The following is an 18,086-nucleotide window of genomic DNA, read 5'->3' on the forward strand; positions in this document are numbered from 1 at the left end:
ATTTAGGGTGTGGTTTGAATGTCACCAGCATTTTACCTATCAGAGTTGATTTCTACTACTACTAAATTTTTAGTTTTAATTTTAATCATTTATTTCTTGTATCATTCAATATTATATAATATTTTAAATATTTTAAATTTTATTCAAAACATGGATGATTGTACGTCTTGAGGTTCACTTTGGATTTATGCGTCAAAAGCTTTCAAACCAAGAGATTCAGACCTTTCAAAAGACATGAAGAAATTCATATTGTTCAAGGTTTTGGGTTTTTGTAAAATTGATTAGTAGAATAAACTAATAAAAATGGTAAAATTAAAATTGAGTGACTCAAATTTCTCAATCCACGGACTTTGAACGCAAATATCCAGAGTAGATGTCAATTCTAATTGTACAAGTAAAAGTTCGAATGTCATATCGAATTATCCACATTTTGCAATTATCCACACAAACCTTTCTTTTTTGGTACAATACAAATATATAGCTTTTGTGAAGGGAAACCCAAGGACCAAATACTATCCAAGAAAAAAAGAAGAAGCCCAAATACTAATTTGCAACAAACACGCCTAGTGAAACTGTCCGTGGTTTCAATTTTTACTAAATTGTGGTCAATAATTTTTTTTATTTTTTATACAAAGACATTCAGAACAGGGGATTTAAAATCGCCATTTATGAGATCAAACATGAGGTCTCTCACTTATAAATATAGAAGAATACCATAAGTCTATAGTATTAGCAACTCGACTAGTATTATCTATGATATGTTAAATAACTATGTTTTGAGTTTGTATTCTTTATGTGTTTTAAGAAGTTAATCTGTATATAGTCTGTCCTTTCTCTTATTGTCTTTGGCGACTTTGTCAAATGCAATTTATGCGTACACACATTTATAAAGAAGGGAATCAGGTTACATATGAATAAGCTTCATTTGGGGCAATTAATTCTGCATATTCTGCATATTACTGGTGTCTGCGATTCCAAATTTTGTAACCTTTGCTCATGCTCGTGACATTTCGTTTTGTTTCTATTATCATTTTTGTCTTTACAGGTATTGACATAGTCTCCCCACTTGTATCTTATTCGTTACTTTCATTTACTATCAATAAGTTTGGTGGAGAAGGGGGTGTGGGATTTCTAGGTGTAATGGTCCTCATCCCTTCAGAGGAAAGTAGGTGTCTCGTACATGCAACCATTGCCAAATAGCTAATCTCGCTCAGTTTTTCTTCATTTGAAAAAAATATGTATACATATATCTATATATTCGATCATGGGAGTTTTAATGAAACACTTCTAGTACTGTTTACTTTCAACGTTAAAGACATTTTTAGCCTAAAAAGTCACTCATGCTATTATTCACTTACACCTTTATTTTATCATTTTGGTTAAAAGCTAAAGTTTTCAAAACTTTTCGTTAGTTTTCCTTATATTCATTTGGTCCCTTTTTCAATGACTACCTAGGCTTGTTGGCCATAATGGAGACTCCATAGTTTGAATACATTCATTGAACCACATGCATGTTTAAATCCCCATGAAATAAGAAAAACCTATAGAATACTAAAGCTGCATGGTAAAGTTTTTAATTTTATCGGAGAGATTCTACTCAAGATATTCCCATCGATTAGCGCGATTGTAAAATATGTTAAACATAATTAATAGTGAACTATCCCACTAATTAGTGGGTCACAAGATTCTTATAACATTATTCCCATTATTTAAGAAGGCATTCCGAGAATAACGTGGTTAATTTCTTAAGGCACCCTTCATGCATGACTAATTTCTTAAATCAACTCGATTTGATTGTCCCTCTCAAAAGGAAATCATTATCATGCTAAAAGACAATATGACACACATATATGTCATTATATGTCATTCATGATAGTTTAATCAAAGAACATATTTACTTACAAGAAAAGGAAATTAAAATAATTCTGACTCTTGAATTTTCTGGGTTTATTAAATTAAAGTTATGAGAATCATTTCGATCACCAACCAATAAACTTTCAAAGAAAAGCCCTACTCCTTTAAAGTAAAACTGTAGCTGCCGAAGGGCCCTTGGTTTTGAGGTCGGGACAATCCTTCTCGATCTCTTCCCTCTTTCTCTCTTTGTTTCCAGTCATGGTCGCCCTCTTATTATGCCGATGAGAGTCTTGATAGTTGTTGTCGTGGTCATGATTTTGACATCTGTTGTTTCTAATTTGAGGTGATGATTTTTGTGGTTTGTTTACTTGACAAAGGACTATAAGAAGGACACTCAATGTTTGTTGGAGGTGACTCATAGAAGGGTTTCTACTGGAGGCAAGAGCATCAGAGAATGATGCAAATTTAACTCGTGGTGCCTTCAGTTCTTCGACTTGCAAGTTCAATCCTCGTGATTAAGATTTGGGGTTTAGGAAGAAGTCATACAAGGCACGAATTTTTATCCTATTTTTGATGATTTTTGTAATTATGGTGGAATAATAGTATTTTGGAATGTGTGGTCTCTTGAACTGTACTCCAATTTCTAATTACTCCTAGTCATTATGCTTCTAGTCCTTTTAGTTAAAATGAATTTAAAATATGAAGCATGACTGGGATGCGCTCTAAGACAAGGGAAAACACGCATAAGTAGCTTGAAAGGTAAGAGCCAGTATTTGGTTTTTGCTGAGATGATAAAAAGTTATAGGGATTGCTCAACGTAGGAAGCTTCAGTTTTAGTGCAGTATGGCCTCTTGTCACATTCTTGGGTTAATCAACAGTACCCTCTCTCATTATCATTAACTATCAGATGTATTCCATAAGTGAAAGTAATATGATATATACCTCAAACAATTTATCAATTAAAGTAGTTTCTTTTCTTATGAATATTATGATGATCACTTGCACGTTTTTTGGAAATCCAATTTTTTGTATATGTGTGTGTGTGTGTGTGTGTGTATTTGTAGTGGAGCCTTTTTGTTTACCTTGGCATAGCAATTAATTAGAGGGGAGAGCTTGCTTGTTAAAGCAAGCATGCACATACGTTTTTGCCTATAGCAATAGCGACTAGAAAGCTTTCACAGTTACTGAATGAGAAGAAAGAGATATAGAGAAACAGTAAAGACCAAATTTTGCAGAGATCTTTTATTAATTTTATTAAAAAGATTCTAGTTACTTGTTTAGCCTTAGTATATTTGCTTTTATTTGTTTAATTAGGGTAACCGTGGCATAACATGAACATATGACATGAGTTTTGTGATGAAGTGGTAATCAGCGACCGTTGGCTTACGAGAAGGGCAAAATTTTGGTGTTAAAATAAGCATGTTATGGTCTAATATTGCAGAAAACAAAAATTTAGCCTACTCTCAATGCCTAAATTCACTGCATACTACATGAAAATAAATTAGCCCATTCCTATATAAATTTCTAGCTCTGGTATTAATGAAATAATCAAATTATTTAGACACATAAAACTGATGCATTTAACGAAATAATAAAAATATTCAGCAAATATGCAAGCGTTGTGTGTCTAAATATAACATCGCCTGTTTTTATGTTATGTGAGCCCGCTAGGGTCCATTTTGTAACCATACGAAAACTGGAATAAGTTCTTCAACAAATTTTTAGTTAGAAAAAAAATCTGAGAAAAAAATATGGTTATCAAATAGCTAGCCCCTAAATAAACTACTCTAATCCACGGGAATTTAAACTTGGTTGCAATGGGGAGGGACGTGCTGGTCTAAATCACATCTACAACCAAAATTTAAGTAGCACTTATATAAGCTTGAATAATCGTAGGCAGCAGTTTATCTAATCATAGAATTTTTTTTTTTTTATTACAAGAGATATTACTACTTTAAGCTACATTTGTAACATCCCACATCGTCCAGGGGAGTGGATCCTCTATGCCTTATATGTATATTCTCATCTCTACCTAGCATGAGGTCTTTTGGGAGCTCATTGGTTTCAGGTTCCATCGGAACTCCGAAGTTAAGCGAGTTTGAGCGAGAGCAATCCCATGATGGGTGAACCACTGGAAAGTTCTTGTGTGAGTTCCCAGAAACAAAACCGTGAGGGCGTGGTCGGGGCCCAAAGCGGACAATATCATGCTACAGTGGAGTCAAGCCCAGGATGTGGTGGGGGCCCAGGACGGGATTGGGGGCCCAGGCCGAGATGTGACAATTTGGTATCAGAACCAATCCCTGGCCGGAAGTGTGCCGACGAGGACGTTGGACCCCTAAGGGGGGTGGATTGTAACATCCCACATCGCCCAGGGGAGTGGATCCTCTATGCCTTATATGTATATTCCCATCTCTACCTAGCACGAGGCCTTTTGGGAGCTCATTGGCTTCGGTTTCCATCAGAACTCCGAAGTTAAGCGAGTTCGAGCGAAAACAATCCCATACTGGAAAGTTCTCGTGTGAGTTCCCAGAAGCAAAACCGTGACGGCATGGTCGGGGCCCAAAACGGACGATATCGTGATACGATGGAGTCGAACCCGGGATGTGGTGGGGGCCTGGGCCGGGATGTGACAACATTGAAAGGAGACAAAAGGTTTGAATCTGGTACACAATGGATTGAAGATGAAAACTCTAACCATTAGGGTAATGCACCACTTGCATATGTTGTATATATAAAACAAATCATATATTTTGTCCACAACATTAGGGATATGTTCTTTCTTTATTGGTGTAATTATACATGTCAAAATTGACTAAATTAGTAATTGTATAACCATTTATTTATCGGCATTTTCATTTTAGTCATATATCTAAAGAATAGTTTTTAATTTGAATAATTTTTTTTAGAAATAGCGTTTGATTGAGACCCCTAAAATATGAATGGTTGAGTCCTTAAAATGCATTATGGGGTACGTTGTCTTAAGAAAGTTGGGTGCATTTTTTTTCTTACAGTAGGATCATTATTGAAGAAAGAATGTGCATGCATGTAATTGTGTAGCAATCAATTATGAATATCGAACATATATTATACTTAAAGGTTGCCTTGGCCTCGGTCATGCATGTGTCGGTCAGACACAGTAGTACATAGGAGTCTCACTCTCACACTAATTAAGTAATCAAATAATTGACCATCTATTTGGATTGAAAACTGACATAATTTATATCTGATTATAAACAAGTATATGTCTATATATATATGTACATATATTGTGTGTACATAATTCTTTTTTTTTTTTTTTTTTTTTTGTCAAAGTGTGTAGATAATTCATTACTAATGACAAGCACAGAAACCGCCCGTTAGAGTGATGGCCTTTCACATGATTTTTTGTCAAAGTGTGTAGATAATTCATTACTAATGACAAGCAAAGAAACCGCCCGTTAGAGTGATGGCCTTTCACATGTATGAAATACAAAATCAGGAAGAGTGTAAGCTGGGTTGAGATGGGCCACCGCTGCTGCGGCAAACAGAAGGTGAAGAGAGGTCTATGGTCGCCTGAAGAAGATGAGAAGCTCAGCAACCACCCATGGTCATGGCAGCTGGAGTTCTGTCCCAAAACACGCAGGTATACATATACTTGATTAATTACATTTTTCAAGTTTATGAGTTTGTGAGTGGGAAGGAGAAAGTTTGATTTTTAGCTTGGGGTCAGGCAGGCTTGCAGAGGTGTGGCAAGAGTTGCAGGTTGAGATGGATAAACTATTTGAGACCCGAACTCAAGAGGGGATCCTTTATTCCTGAAGAAGAACAGACTATCATTGATGTTCACAGAATTTTGGGCAACAGGTGAGGATTTAATTAACCTTTTTTTATTAATTTTTTGTCAAACAATATTTCATTTCTTTAAAATTGTTAGATAAGAGTCACTTAGTACTACGGTCTATTAGTATTCATCTTCAATTGTAAGTGATAACTCTTACGTTAGATTTTTGCCAAAGGCGAATTTGAACCATATTATTGCTAGTCAACCCCTCCTCCCACAGATAATATTGTTTAAAAAAAAAAAAGGTAAGATAAGAGGCCGTCAATTATGATCAGTAGTTGAATTACATCAATTATTATGCTCAGTTGTTAATTAATTAGTAGCAGCACCACCACACCATTAATTTCAACTAATATAGTGTGAATTAAATGTGTTCTCTCTAACATTACTCTATTTCTTCATATGCCAAAAAGGCAAAAGAAAAAGTGGATTCACCGCAATTTGATGTTGGTTTGGTTGTGACAGATGGGCTCAGATTGCCAAGCATCTCCCCGGAAGAACAGACAATGAGGTGAAGAATTTCTGGAATTCATGCATTAAGAAAAAGCTCATGTCACAAGGTTTGGACCCAAAAACCCATAACTTGCTTCCTAATTTGTTGGAACCCCCAGTCCCACATCGGACAGAGGGAGAAGAGAAGAGTGCTTTAAATAGAAATACCCCTCTCTAACTAATACCGAGGCCTTTTGTGATAAAACCCCACACCTGAGGATTGTGCAGGTGGTTAAGTGGGGACAGTATCGGTGTTGTTGGAGTGGGCCCTCGGCCCGTCGACCTGAAATTTTCCACATGGTATCAGAGCCAGGAGGCCGGCCCGTACTGCCACGTGATTGGGTGGGTCCCCATTGGCCCCGCGTGATTGTCCACGTAGGCCAAAGATGCCACGTGTTTGGGTGAGTCCCCATTGGCCCTGCGTGATTGGGTGAGTCCCGACATGGCTCCACGTGGTTGCCGATGTGTGGAAATTCACGTGTAACCCATAAGTGGGGTCTCGGGGGAGTGTTGGAACCCCCAGTCCCACATCGGACAGAGGGAGAAGAGAAGAGTGCTTTAAATAGAAATACCCCTCTCTAATTAACACCGAGGCCTTTTGTGATAAAACCCCACACCTGAGGATTGTGCAGGTGGTTAAGTGGGGACAATATCGGTGTTGTTGGAGTGGACCCTCGGCCCGTCGACCTAAAAATTTCCACATAATTCTCATCATCAGAGATCAGCTTCTAGCAAGGTTGCAAGCAGCAGCCAATCACCACTGCTGCAATTACATAATCAACAGCAACCCATTCAAGTGCCTTTCACTGAAATAAATGCATCACCTATTAATGTGACATTACGTACTTATCAATATCATGATCTTGATCAAAACCCTTATAATGCTTCTTGGACTAGGGTTGAGGATCCTACCTTCAATGACATCACCAGTTTGCCTCATCAACCATCCACTGATCACAGCACACTGATCAATAATATTCCCTCTTCATCGTCGTCTTCCTCGGTGAACCTATCAGTGTTTGGTCTCTTGGAAAATAGTAACATCTGGCTTTCTGGTGCTGATCCCTTTGAAGTACCAAGAATAGTATTGGGAGAGCAGTCAAAGGGAGAAGAAGTAGTTCTACAGCAAGAAAAGGAGACGCTCTTGGATCAGATGGAAATTAAGCGTATTGAGGATATGGATCATGCTTCAATATTTGAAAGTTCTAGTATTGATTTTAGCTTTGTCGAGTCTACTCTTATGTCGTGTGGAGAAATTGTTAGAGCAATATTAGAAAATATGAAAAACAATAATATAATTCCAATGATAATAATCATAAAGAAATTCATAATATTAGAAAATATGAGTTAATATAAACAACTAGAAAGAAAGTTAGAATAACTGACAAACTTGGAGATTGAGGCTTGCATAAATGCAATGTCCTAAAGATAGAATTTCGCCCCTACTCTTGTGCTTGTAGTTCAATAGGCGTCCATCTCCCAGAATTCAACAATCTATAATCCGAAGTCAAAGCACTTCAATCTTCGGACTCTGGCGAACTTTATATATTCCGTACTCTCAAGACACGACTCGGAATTTGACACACGAAGCATGAGAGAAACAAAGTGGGGAAACCCTATTTCTCAAGAGTATAAATTAACTCTAATTTTCTCTATTTAATATCAATGGTTTCATGGGTTTATATAGAATCCAATTTCTACTTATCAAAGAGATGTAACTTTTTATCTATAAGTATACATCATTTATCAAGGGAATACAACTAAACAACATAACATTTCTAAGAAATTGGTTAACAATATTTTTCATTCAATTATTAAAATTATATACTATAATATATAATATATAATTTCCAACAGAAATATCTCAGGATCTGAACTCTATGTGTAATTTTGCATGGAGATATTAGACTTGTTTTGCTTGCATACAATTTAACCGAAGTTTTATTGAACTTTTCTCGCCAAAATTTCCTGATTTTACACGTTTTGAGGTATCTTGAAGTAAGGGAACCAACTTTTTGGCAACTCTTTGACCATTTCCCAGCGAAAACTTAACAGCAAGACAGCGAGAGTAACTGCCCAAAACATATATTTTGTGAGGAACTGGACTTTCAGTAGTTGTCTAATATTGTATCAGAACTACGGTTCTAAGAGAACCTGATTAGTTCAAATCCTGGACCATCATCATTGAGTTATTTCTCCAAGTCTCGTGGTTATCTGACTGGTTACTTAATTAAGTGCTATAGTATATAATCCATGTTTATATGGTAAACCATTTTCCAATGAGGGACACATACAATATATTTGTTCCAATAATCATTTTCTTTTCAAATAACACCGTCACAATATGATCTGCTTATCCATTTCCCTTCCCAAAATTGACCTAACACGATTCAACACCAACATGGAAAAGGGGGGAACCAATACAAGGAAAATTATAAACGAAAAAAATAAATGATTGTATGCTTTGGGAGTAATATAAAGTACTTCATTCTCTATTGTGAAGTACATTATATATAGCCTTATCATGATGATCTCATTTTCTGACAATATAAATCCACCACTTCTGGTTATTTAGCCAATGGAACACTATATTTTATTTCTAGCTACCTTTGCGTATCAATGAATTGAAGTATGAAAATGAAAGTGTTAGTATGTAGTGCTTAGTCTTGCAAGGAGAGGGGCACAGAGTTGTCTTGAGATGAACATAATGAGAAGATCTCTTCAAATGTTCCATTCATGTAATCCTTGAACTTGTCGTACGACATGTACTCGTCAATGATTTCCGGCTTTGCTGTGTTTGTCTCTGCAGCTAAATTGATCTGCGGGAAGTCTTCAAGTTCTAAGGGTGGGTAAGGAAATTGATAGGTATTCAGTGAGCTCGCATTGGGCGGTATATATGTCTCCTGCATTATTTGGCAGACAATTACAATAAATTGGTATTGATCACATGAGTCTTAAACAAAGAAATTAAGATGCAAACTTAAACTCTGTTTTGGTTCATACACATGCACACATACATTAACTAGACATGTATATGGAAAATAACATGACGAAGATTATTGTGAACAAATTATATACTGAATTTCATAGAAGCAATTACTGGAATTTTAATATATAAAATCATTTTTAAACAGTTTTTTTGTCTTCCAGAAAAGAGAAAGAGGGAAGCGTTCAAATTGTTAGGGAGATGACTAAAACGAAAAGGCATTGGGGATAAAGAAAATGGAGAGGAGCACTAAGAGGAAAATTAGGAAGAAATATCTTTGAGTCAGTCAAAAGAAGTTACAGATGTTGATGAAGAAAGCCCATTTGAGTCAGTCTACTATGAAGACTTTTGAATGAAGCTTTAGCAAAGGATATAACTCATTACTTGCAACTTTTGTTACTTTAAGATCAAAAGAAAACTCTAAGGCCTTGTTTTGTGGGCCACTTCCAACCAATCATAGTAGGTTTGCGCGTGTTTGAATGTGCCCATGATCATGATTCATTTACGTAGCTTGATCTTAAAATTATATGTATGGGGTGTGAACATGAAGCCTTGGAGAGTATATGTAAAGCAGATTAGCTATATACAAAAGTAGAATATTTCCCAAAATGTGCCTTGGCAAAAGGAAGCAATGATATCATGAAGATTTAAAAAGACTTTAAAAGAGCATATTATTTTGTTATATATGTAGGGGTCTCTCTTTCTAGACGGTCACAAAACTATTAATTTGAATTATTAATCATGCAGTCATGTCTGTTTAAATATAATGTTTAAATTAATAGTTTGATAACATAACATATAGACTGTTATGTACCATTATCTATTATGAGTGCGTAAATGTATTGTCCCAAAGAAAATGAATTTGTAAATAGTACTTTGTACAAACCTGAAGTAGATCTGAGGAGCAGTGAACACCAAAAGGGTATAGATCAGCTGAACTGTTTGCTTCATCAGAAGCAAATGGAGCTTGTAAATCATCAGCTATGCCAGTTTCAGTAGGTGTGCCTTGAGTGAGATCTGAAGAAGAGGTGTCAGATACAAATTTGGGATAATCATGGTTGGAATAATTCTCATCTTGATCAGTTTCAATCCCTCTTGAAGCTCCCTCATTAATGCCACTAGTGTCTTCCCCTAACAATTGTTCATTGGAGACCCATATTGAATCATTGTCTGCATTGTTAATCCCAATTGGCGTGTATTCTTTGTTACTCTTGGGCATTTGTATTGTTTTCTTGAACACTCGGCACAATGCGTAAGAATCCTGTGTAATTCAAAATAACCAACAAGTTAAACATGGCCGGCTAAAGTTACATATATGCATATATGTAAGTGAAGAAAGTTGGAGTTCCACAAATCAACCAATACGTTAAACATGGTATGCTAAAATTACATATATACATGTAAGTGAAGAAAGTTGGGGTTCCACCATAAACTAAATTGATAATATTGGGAGTAGTCCAAGCTCTTATAAGCCCTTGCAAGGTTTATTCTTTCACTGATCTGAAACTCTTTTATTTTCACATTCTCACACGCCCCATCAGGTGTGGTGAATTTTTAAGCCAAATACGTGGACAACATGCACGAACCTCACACGCACGCCTCCTCACGTGTGGCGAATTTTCAAGCTAAACATGTGGACAACACGAATTGGGTGATGTAGAGCATGTGTGGCTATTAGAGTTCACACGTAGACCAACCTACTATGATACCATAACGAAAGTTGAGGATCCACCATGAAAGTAATTGGCAATATGAATAGTAACTTAATTACTTATAAGCACAAGGTTCCTCCTTTCCTTGATATGTGATTCACTAGTAAGCATAACAAAGACTAGAAATGAAGGAAGGATCTCTTTCTCCAAAGCCTACGGATCAAGTGATCCGAACCCTTAAAATTTGTTTCAACGGCTAAAAACAAAGAAGTTGACAAATACTTTTAAAAGTTATAATAATTTTTTGCCGTTATTTCAAATTTCAAGGGCACGGATCATTTGATCCATGGGTTTTGAAAGAAGAAATCGGTAGAGAATCTCTTTCCAGAAATGAAAAGCAAGCACAGAAAGAAAAGGGGAAAAAAGAGCAGAAATATATGTGATGCTAAAGTCTAGAAAAAGATACTAACAAGTACACCTAAAGTGTAGACTGAAGAGTCTTTAATCATCATGTTGATAAGCTAAAGTCCTTTTAAAGGACAAGAAAGAAATTAAAGGAAGAAAAAGTACAAAGAGTGATATTGAATTTTGCTTTTATTCGAGTAAATAGACATTACATATGTACGAATGATGGCGTAAATTGTGACCAGTATATATATATATATATATATGGGATTTTGATCCTCGTGATCCTAGGAATCAACGAATACAGACCGTTGATAAAAAAATCGTGTGATCCCAATTAAATATTTTTTATATTTTTAAAAGTAAAGTATTATCGTTTTATGTGAAAAATATAAAAAGAAAAAGAAAAAATAATGACCGCACGATTTTTTATCAACGGTTTGTGTTTGTTGATCCTATGATCCCCAATGAGAGAATCGGCGAGGATCCAAATCAATACATATGATGATATCATACAGGAAGATGTTCAGATTCAATTAATGTTTCTAGCTAACTGTTTTGTACACTAGATAAAGTGCATGCTGGGAAGCGCTCTTTAATATATCAGTCAAGCACTGTATTCATATACTTAATTGGAAACCCAAATTACAATAATTCTTATATGGTAGTTACGATAATGGTGTATAATTAACTTTCTTTAGATATCAGAAACTCTAATTTTTTTTTTTTTTTTTTTTTTGAAAAAATCACCAAACCCTAATTATAAGGGCACAAAACTCTCTCGGGCGCGTCTTAAACACTAACAGTTGCACACTCTTTATGAAACAGTTGAAGTAGATTCTCTTCAGTGAATTCAAGCAGCTAGCCCTTATATTAAATCATTGTCATTAGATTTTCTAACTTCAAAAATGCTTATATTTACCAATTTTAAAGGAGCAAAAAGGAAAATGGAGGGAATTAGATGCATACTAAACCATACAACTAATGATCTACTACGAGTATATTGCGTACTTATATATACCTTTAGAGATGATGACGCATTGCCACACACAGAATTGACCAGCCGGTACTCATGCATAACCCAGTTGGTTCTAATACCATGGGGGGCTCTACCTCTATAGTAAACCAATGTCTTCTTCATGCCGACAGCACGCCTCTGACTGTTCACCGCCCGGTCTTTCCCAGTCGCTTTCCAGTACCCAGCTCGAGTAGCCCTATTCGTTCTCGACCCGTTGGGGTACTTCCTATCCCTCGGGCTATAGAAGTACCACTCCATGTCTTTGCTCGGAAGGAACGACTTATCTACAGTAAACAGAATATGTCAAACTTATGTACAGTAAGAGAAATTCTGTATTCCTGTTGTAATGGATTAAAGAGTTGAGAATGTGAATCTCATGTCGAGAAATCGAGAGACCTTGCATGAGCTTTTAAAGTATTGGATTATTCCGTATTTTTATAAATGGTTGATAAAACCTCAACTTCTTTTATCATGTTCGCTTGAAATATTATTATTACTAGAATTATATATTTACATGAGACACAAAACAAAATCAAGTACATACCAGGTAAATCCCATGGCTCACATTTGTAGAGGTCGACCTCTGGGATAATTTCTAGCTCAATGGTGCGACCATTGATTTTTCGATCTAGATAGTAAGCAACAAGCTCTTCATCCGTTGGGTGGAATCTGAATCCAGGAGGAAGACTCATGGGTGCCATTGCAGTACTCTTTGAGAGTGTGAGAGAGATGAAGTTAAAGAGAATGTGTGTGTGTGTGTGTGTGTGTGAGAGAGAATTGCAGTACTCTTTGAGAGTGTGAGAGAGATGAAGTTAAAGAGAATGTGTGTGTGTGTGTGTGTGTGTGTGAGAGAGAGAGAGAGAGAGAGAGAGAGAGAGAGAGCAAAACTCTGGACTTGAACTAAACTGGCTTGCGCGATAATGGACTATATAGGCCACTGTTGGCATCAAAGCTACAGACATTTGCCCTTCGATTTCCAAAGTATTACTTATATTAATGTTGCCATGATTGATCAGATCCAATAGAGAGTGGTTTTTTTGGTAGTTAAGACTGGGAAGTGGGGTTGAAAAGAGAGGGAATATTAGGATGGTGATATTTGGATCTTGGCTTTTGAAGAGATTCTATGCAAGGTTTTGTGTGAAAACCCAGAGGGAGGGATAAGAAGCTTCCCTTCTTTTGTCTGCTCACAAACTAACAAAATACGGTGGCCCTCTCAAAAGGCTGTCTGGGGCCACTAAATCGTCCATACCCTAAACACGCAATACCATGCCCTAACCCTCTATTTTAATAACCATTCTGCAATCGCAAACCGTATTATATACAGTACTCTATCTACTTTTATACATACAATATTTGATGTATTGTACTACCGAATACTTTAATCAATGACGTTCACATTTTTCACAGCTTTTTTGGGGTATTCTGCAATCCATTCTTATATTCTTTTCTTTGTATACCCAGGTATAGATTAGGCTTGCATTATGAACATTTTCTATTTTGTTAGGGAGATCAAATTTTAGATCATATTTTGTAAATTATAGAATGTGGCAATTGATGGTTAAGCTCATTTATTAATAATATATATAAAAAAAAATCTAATAATCAACCGTTACATCATGTGATCTACAAAAAATAATTTTAAATTTTGGTCTCTCTAACACCACCTTTGAGATTATAGTAGCTCTTAGATAGTTAGATGACGTCTTCTGGAGACCATAAACGTAGGCCGTATGTAAGAGAAAAGGGGGAAGCTCCTCCTATTTTAAAACTGCTATTAATTATGATAAGCCTTTTATAGGTTTGTGCCATTCATGCTATGCAATCTTGTTTAGAGATTTGTGGATAACGCAATGCAATTAATATATTTGAATTGCATGCGGTGAAGTTGCTTGAATGAGATCATCATGAAATCAATTCTCATCAACCACGGTTTCTGAATCAAAGAAACCACACTGAAGTTCATAAATAGCTTACTAGTTAAATTGCATATACAAATTTGATTATAAAAATGCATTGTGAATAACATGCTTATTACTTGAATAAAAAAAGAGTTCAATTTGGCTCGTCAAGGATGAGGAGTGATTTCTGTTCAAAATACTTCGTGGTCGATTCACAAAATTTTCTACTTATAATCGGAACTGTTAATACTAAAAATCACTATGTAAAAACTATCTTTGCAAAAAATTAATAAAATATAAAATTATTTCCTTATCAAATTGTATAAAAAAAATGATAGAAATCTATAAAAGTATTAGAAACTCATCCGGCGATTCTAATACACATACAGAGCTTTCTAATGTTTGTCATTCTCATCATGCGGATTTGGTTTGCATCTTTGAACCTGTAGTTACTCTTGGTTCTATCTCTCTTGCTTTTTGGGATTCATTGGATTTACCTTTAACTGTTGTTAACAACAAGGATGACTTATTGCGTAATATGTGGATTGTACATTCTCCTACTTGTTGCTCTCATTATGTGATTTCTTCTACTACACAACATATTACTACTCAGACTTCTTTTAGTGGTGTTCTTTCTCATTTCACTATTGTCTATGCGGCTATTACTTCCAGCCGACGTCGAAAATTATGGTGTGGGTATTTGTTCTTATACTACTGTACCTTAGATGGCAATTGGCGACTTTAATGTTGTTCTTAGCGCTCATGAACAAGTGGGTGGTTGTTTGCCAGCTCGAACTTCTTATGAGGATTTCCACAATATTACTGAGTTTCATGAATTTACTCATATCGACACTATTGGTGCTTTTTATACCTGGGGCTAAAGGTCGGGGTGTTCATGCACTACTACAAAAGTGGTCTTATTGTGTCAGCGGTTGGTGTCGGTTTTATATAATATAGTGGCGGATCAGACATTTCTGGCAGCCACTTTACATGGTGTCAGAATTACTGTCGGTTATAACCGACATAAATTGTATATGTCACTTATAACCGACATAGACTATTAATGTTGCTTATAACCGACATAGTTTTTAATCTTTTCAAATGGTGATGTGATTGGTGTCGTATAAAAAAAGAATGGTGTCGCTTTCAACCGACATAAAGTTAATGTCGGTTAAAAAAAGAATCGTGTCGCTTATACGCGACATTAATAATTCTTTTTGGATATTTTAAAACTTCTTGTCAATTGTCGCTGACAGGTTGGTGTTCTTTATGTATCTTCTCTCAATAATATCAGAACCCTCTCTCTCATTTCTCTCAGCCCTCTCTCCCTTTAATATCAGAATCCTAGCTGCAACTCATTTCCCTATAATGAAGAACCCTAGCCGCACCTCATTACTCACTCTTCTCTGCAAAAATCCAAAATCAGCGAGTCTACCATGGAAATGTAGGCACATCTAAGCTCCAATCTTCCCACAGAGGTAAACATCGACCCTGCCATTGTTGAATATGTGTCCATTTGATGATTTTTATACAGAAATAAGAAGCAAACTAACACATGCTTGTTTGATTTGTGTACGAGTTTCTAGATCCGCCGAAGAAATAATGGGAAAAGGCAGAATAACACTCCAACAACTCCAGATCCGAAACAAAAAGGGTAAAAAATGTAACGACCGTCCCTGAAATTACAGTTTTATAATTATTTTTTAAATATATGATTTTATTACTTATTATTTATTATATTATTATATTTTATTAATAGTATTATTATTATGAACTTTGGTACACTCATTTTTTTATTTTGCGCCCCCTTCAGGATTTAGATTCGAGGCACATAATCCTTGCGTCAGGGTATCTTTGCGTAGGTATCTTCAAGTCTTTACAGCATAGGACCCACTCCCTTATTCATATATTTTATTGTAATTCTTCCATCTATTCCTTGATTAGTTGTATGCTCTGAACATGTTCCGCATCGACATATTTCTTTTTAATTATTTATTTTCTTTGTTTGCATGTTTAAAATGGCTTCGTCACCCTCGGGTGTCGGCCAGTACGTACCTATCCTAATATTTGGGATATCGGGGTTGGGGCGTGTCAAAAAATCCGTTGCTGATACATATACAGCGGCTGCAAATACAACCCAAGAAAGATGCATAGGTCCAACAGTCACGGTACTCGTCCCCAAACGTCTGATCTCAGCTAATCTACAATAAAGGTAATAATCTTTTCTGGTTTCCCTTCACTGATGTGAGCTCGGCATGCGTTAAATATGTCCATATATGAATGTGAACTCCTTATTTCTGGTTGTGAGCAGAACAATGGCTGATCTGGTGTCCGCAAAGGAAATGGCAAAGAGTGGCTTGGTTAAATCACAGTTCCAAGCAAACAAAAGGTAAGAAAACTTGTTTGTACATGCTATAGGTTTGCTCTTAAAAAATATGGCTATGTATCACGGCATGTCTCATATTCCTGCATTGTTTGTGTAGGACACTCGGACCTAGGGTATATCCGAGAAAAGGAAATGTTGAAGTTGTAGATCCAAAGGCAAACAAATTATCAACTGACACATCTTCGGATATGAAAGGTACACTCATCTATGCTGAGATTTTGCTGGATCTGCAATGTGTGTGAATGGATATGGAATGCATGTTTCATTTGAAGATACATGTGGACCATTTGGAACTTGACCTGCTCTGAGAACAAAAGAAAAATCCACCTTCAAACTGAATAAATGACATGTTTTTGTTTCTTTTTTTTTTTTTTCGAATGCATTAGTGATAGATCCACTGAAAACAGTCGTGTTTCCTCAATAACTCATGGAGTTGTTTATTTGTGGTAGGAAATTTTTTATTTATTTTTTATTATTAATAGTTTGTGGTATCGCTTATGGGCGACAATATAGTTGTTATTGTTATTTTATTTATTGAGTTGTTAGGTGGTGTCGGTTAGGGCCGACAATATAGTAGTTTATTTTATTTATTAAATAGTTAGATGGTGTTGGTTAGGACCAACACTACTATCCTTTTTTAATGTCGCCTATACCCGACGTGAGTTTCAATGTCACTTTTATCCGACACTACTATCCTTTATTTATTTTATATTGCTTCCTTCTTCATGGCGGATTAAGGGGACTAACCGGCATCAAAAGTCTTTTCATGACCCTAGCAATAGTGTCGGTTCTTTTATCTAACATTGCATGAGTTTATGTCAGATTTTTACCTATTATACGACAGAAATTATGTTTTCTTGTCGATTTTTAAACCGCCAGTTATAGGTAATTTTGTAGTAGTGATGATCACATGGTGAGGCGTCTTTATCAATATCTATGTGTTGGCCTCACACTAGTTGTTCTTCTTTTCCAAAAGTAGCCTCTGATCATAATTGTCTTGTTTTTCAGCCTTGATTGTTTTACTTGGAGGCCTTCGTCCTTTCCTATTTCAATCCATGTGAACTTTGCATTCTGGTTTTATGGATGCGGTGGCTAGTTGTTAGCAGTCTACTATTACATTTGGTTGTCCCATTTTTGTTATGTTGCAAATACTTAAGGCTTAAGTGTTGTCTTCGAGATTGGAATTATAATATTTTTTTGTGATTTTCTTCGAAATGCTGGCTAGGGAGAATCTAAGAACTATTCAAAACATTATTGCTTCCTATAGGCTGACTCAAGATAGGTTTGATGAAGAATTTGTAGCTAAGACAACTGTTCTTAATTCTCTACGTATGAAAGAATCTTTCTAGTGAGATCTAGCCCGAGCCCGAGTCAAATGGCTTACTAAGGGTGATTGTAATACTGCATTTTTCATGCTTATGCTTGTGGTAGGTCTTCATCTTAGAGAACTGCTACTCTTTGGGGTTGTGATAATGTGCTCTCTTCTCCGACTGATATTGTTGATTATGTGGTAAATTTTTATCAATCTTTATATTATTCCCCTTCAAGCCTTCTAGAATTGATGATGTTTGTAGT

The 18,086-nt window shown here is 35.9% G+C and overlaps 1 protein-coding gene across 1 annotated transcript; it reads right to left on the reverse strand.

Annotated features, from left to right (window-relative positions):
* Window positions 1-8,733: 8,733 nt before the first annotated feature.
* LOC137727484 (NAC domain-containing protein 54-like) lies at window positions 8,734-12,928 on the reverse strand. The gene is made up of 4 exons (XM_068466339.1): window positions 12,772-12,928; window positions 12,231-12,511; window positions 10,039-10,413; window positions 8,734-9,069 (listed from the first exon to the last, which is right to left on the reverse strand). The coding sequence occupies exons 1-4, from the start codon at window positions 12,926-12,928 to the stop codon at window positions 8,827-8,829; spliced, it is 1,056 nt and encodes a 351-aa protein (XP_068322440.1). The 3' UTR covers window positions 8,734-8,826.
* Between the last annotated feature and the right edge of the window lie 5,158 nt (window positions 12,929-18,086).

This window comes from Pyrus communis, chromosome 3, assembly GCF_963583255.1.
Source record: "Pyrus communis chromosome 3, drPyrComm1.1, whole genome shotgun sequence".
In the NCBI taxonomy this organism is placed as follows: Eukaryota; Viridiplantae; Streptophyta; class Magnoliopsida; order Rosales; family Rosaceae; genus Pyrus; species Pyrus communis.

Bases quoted from the DNA above. Each gene is read 5' to 3' on its own strand.
- LOC137727484 (XM_068466339.1), bottom strand. From the start codon at position 12,928: ATGGCACCCATGAGTCTTCCTCCTGGATTCAGATTCCACCCAACGGAT. The intron at 12,512-12,771 runs GTATGTACTTGA...TGTTTACTGTAG, and splicing joins TGAGCCATGGGATTTACCTG to ATAAGTCGTTCCTTCCGAGC. The intron at 9,070-10,038 runs GTTTGTACAAAG...CAAATAATGCAG, and splicing joins GCTCCTCAGATCTACTTCAG to GAGACATATATACCGCCCAA.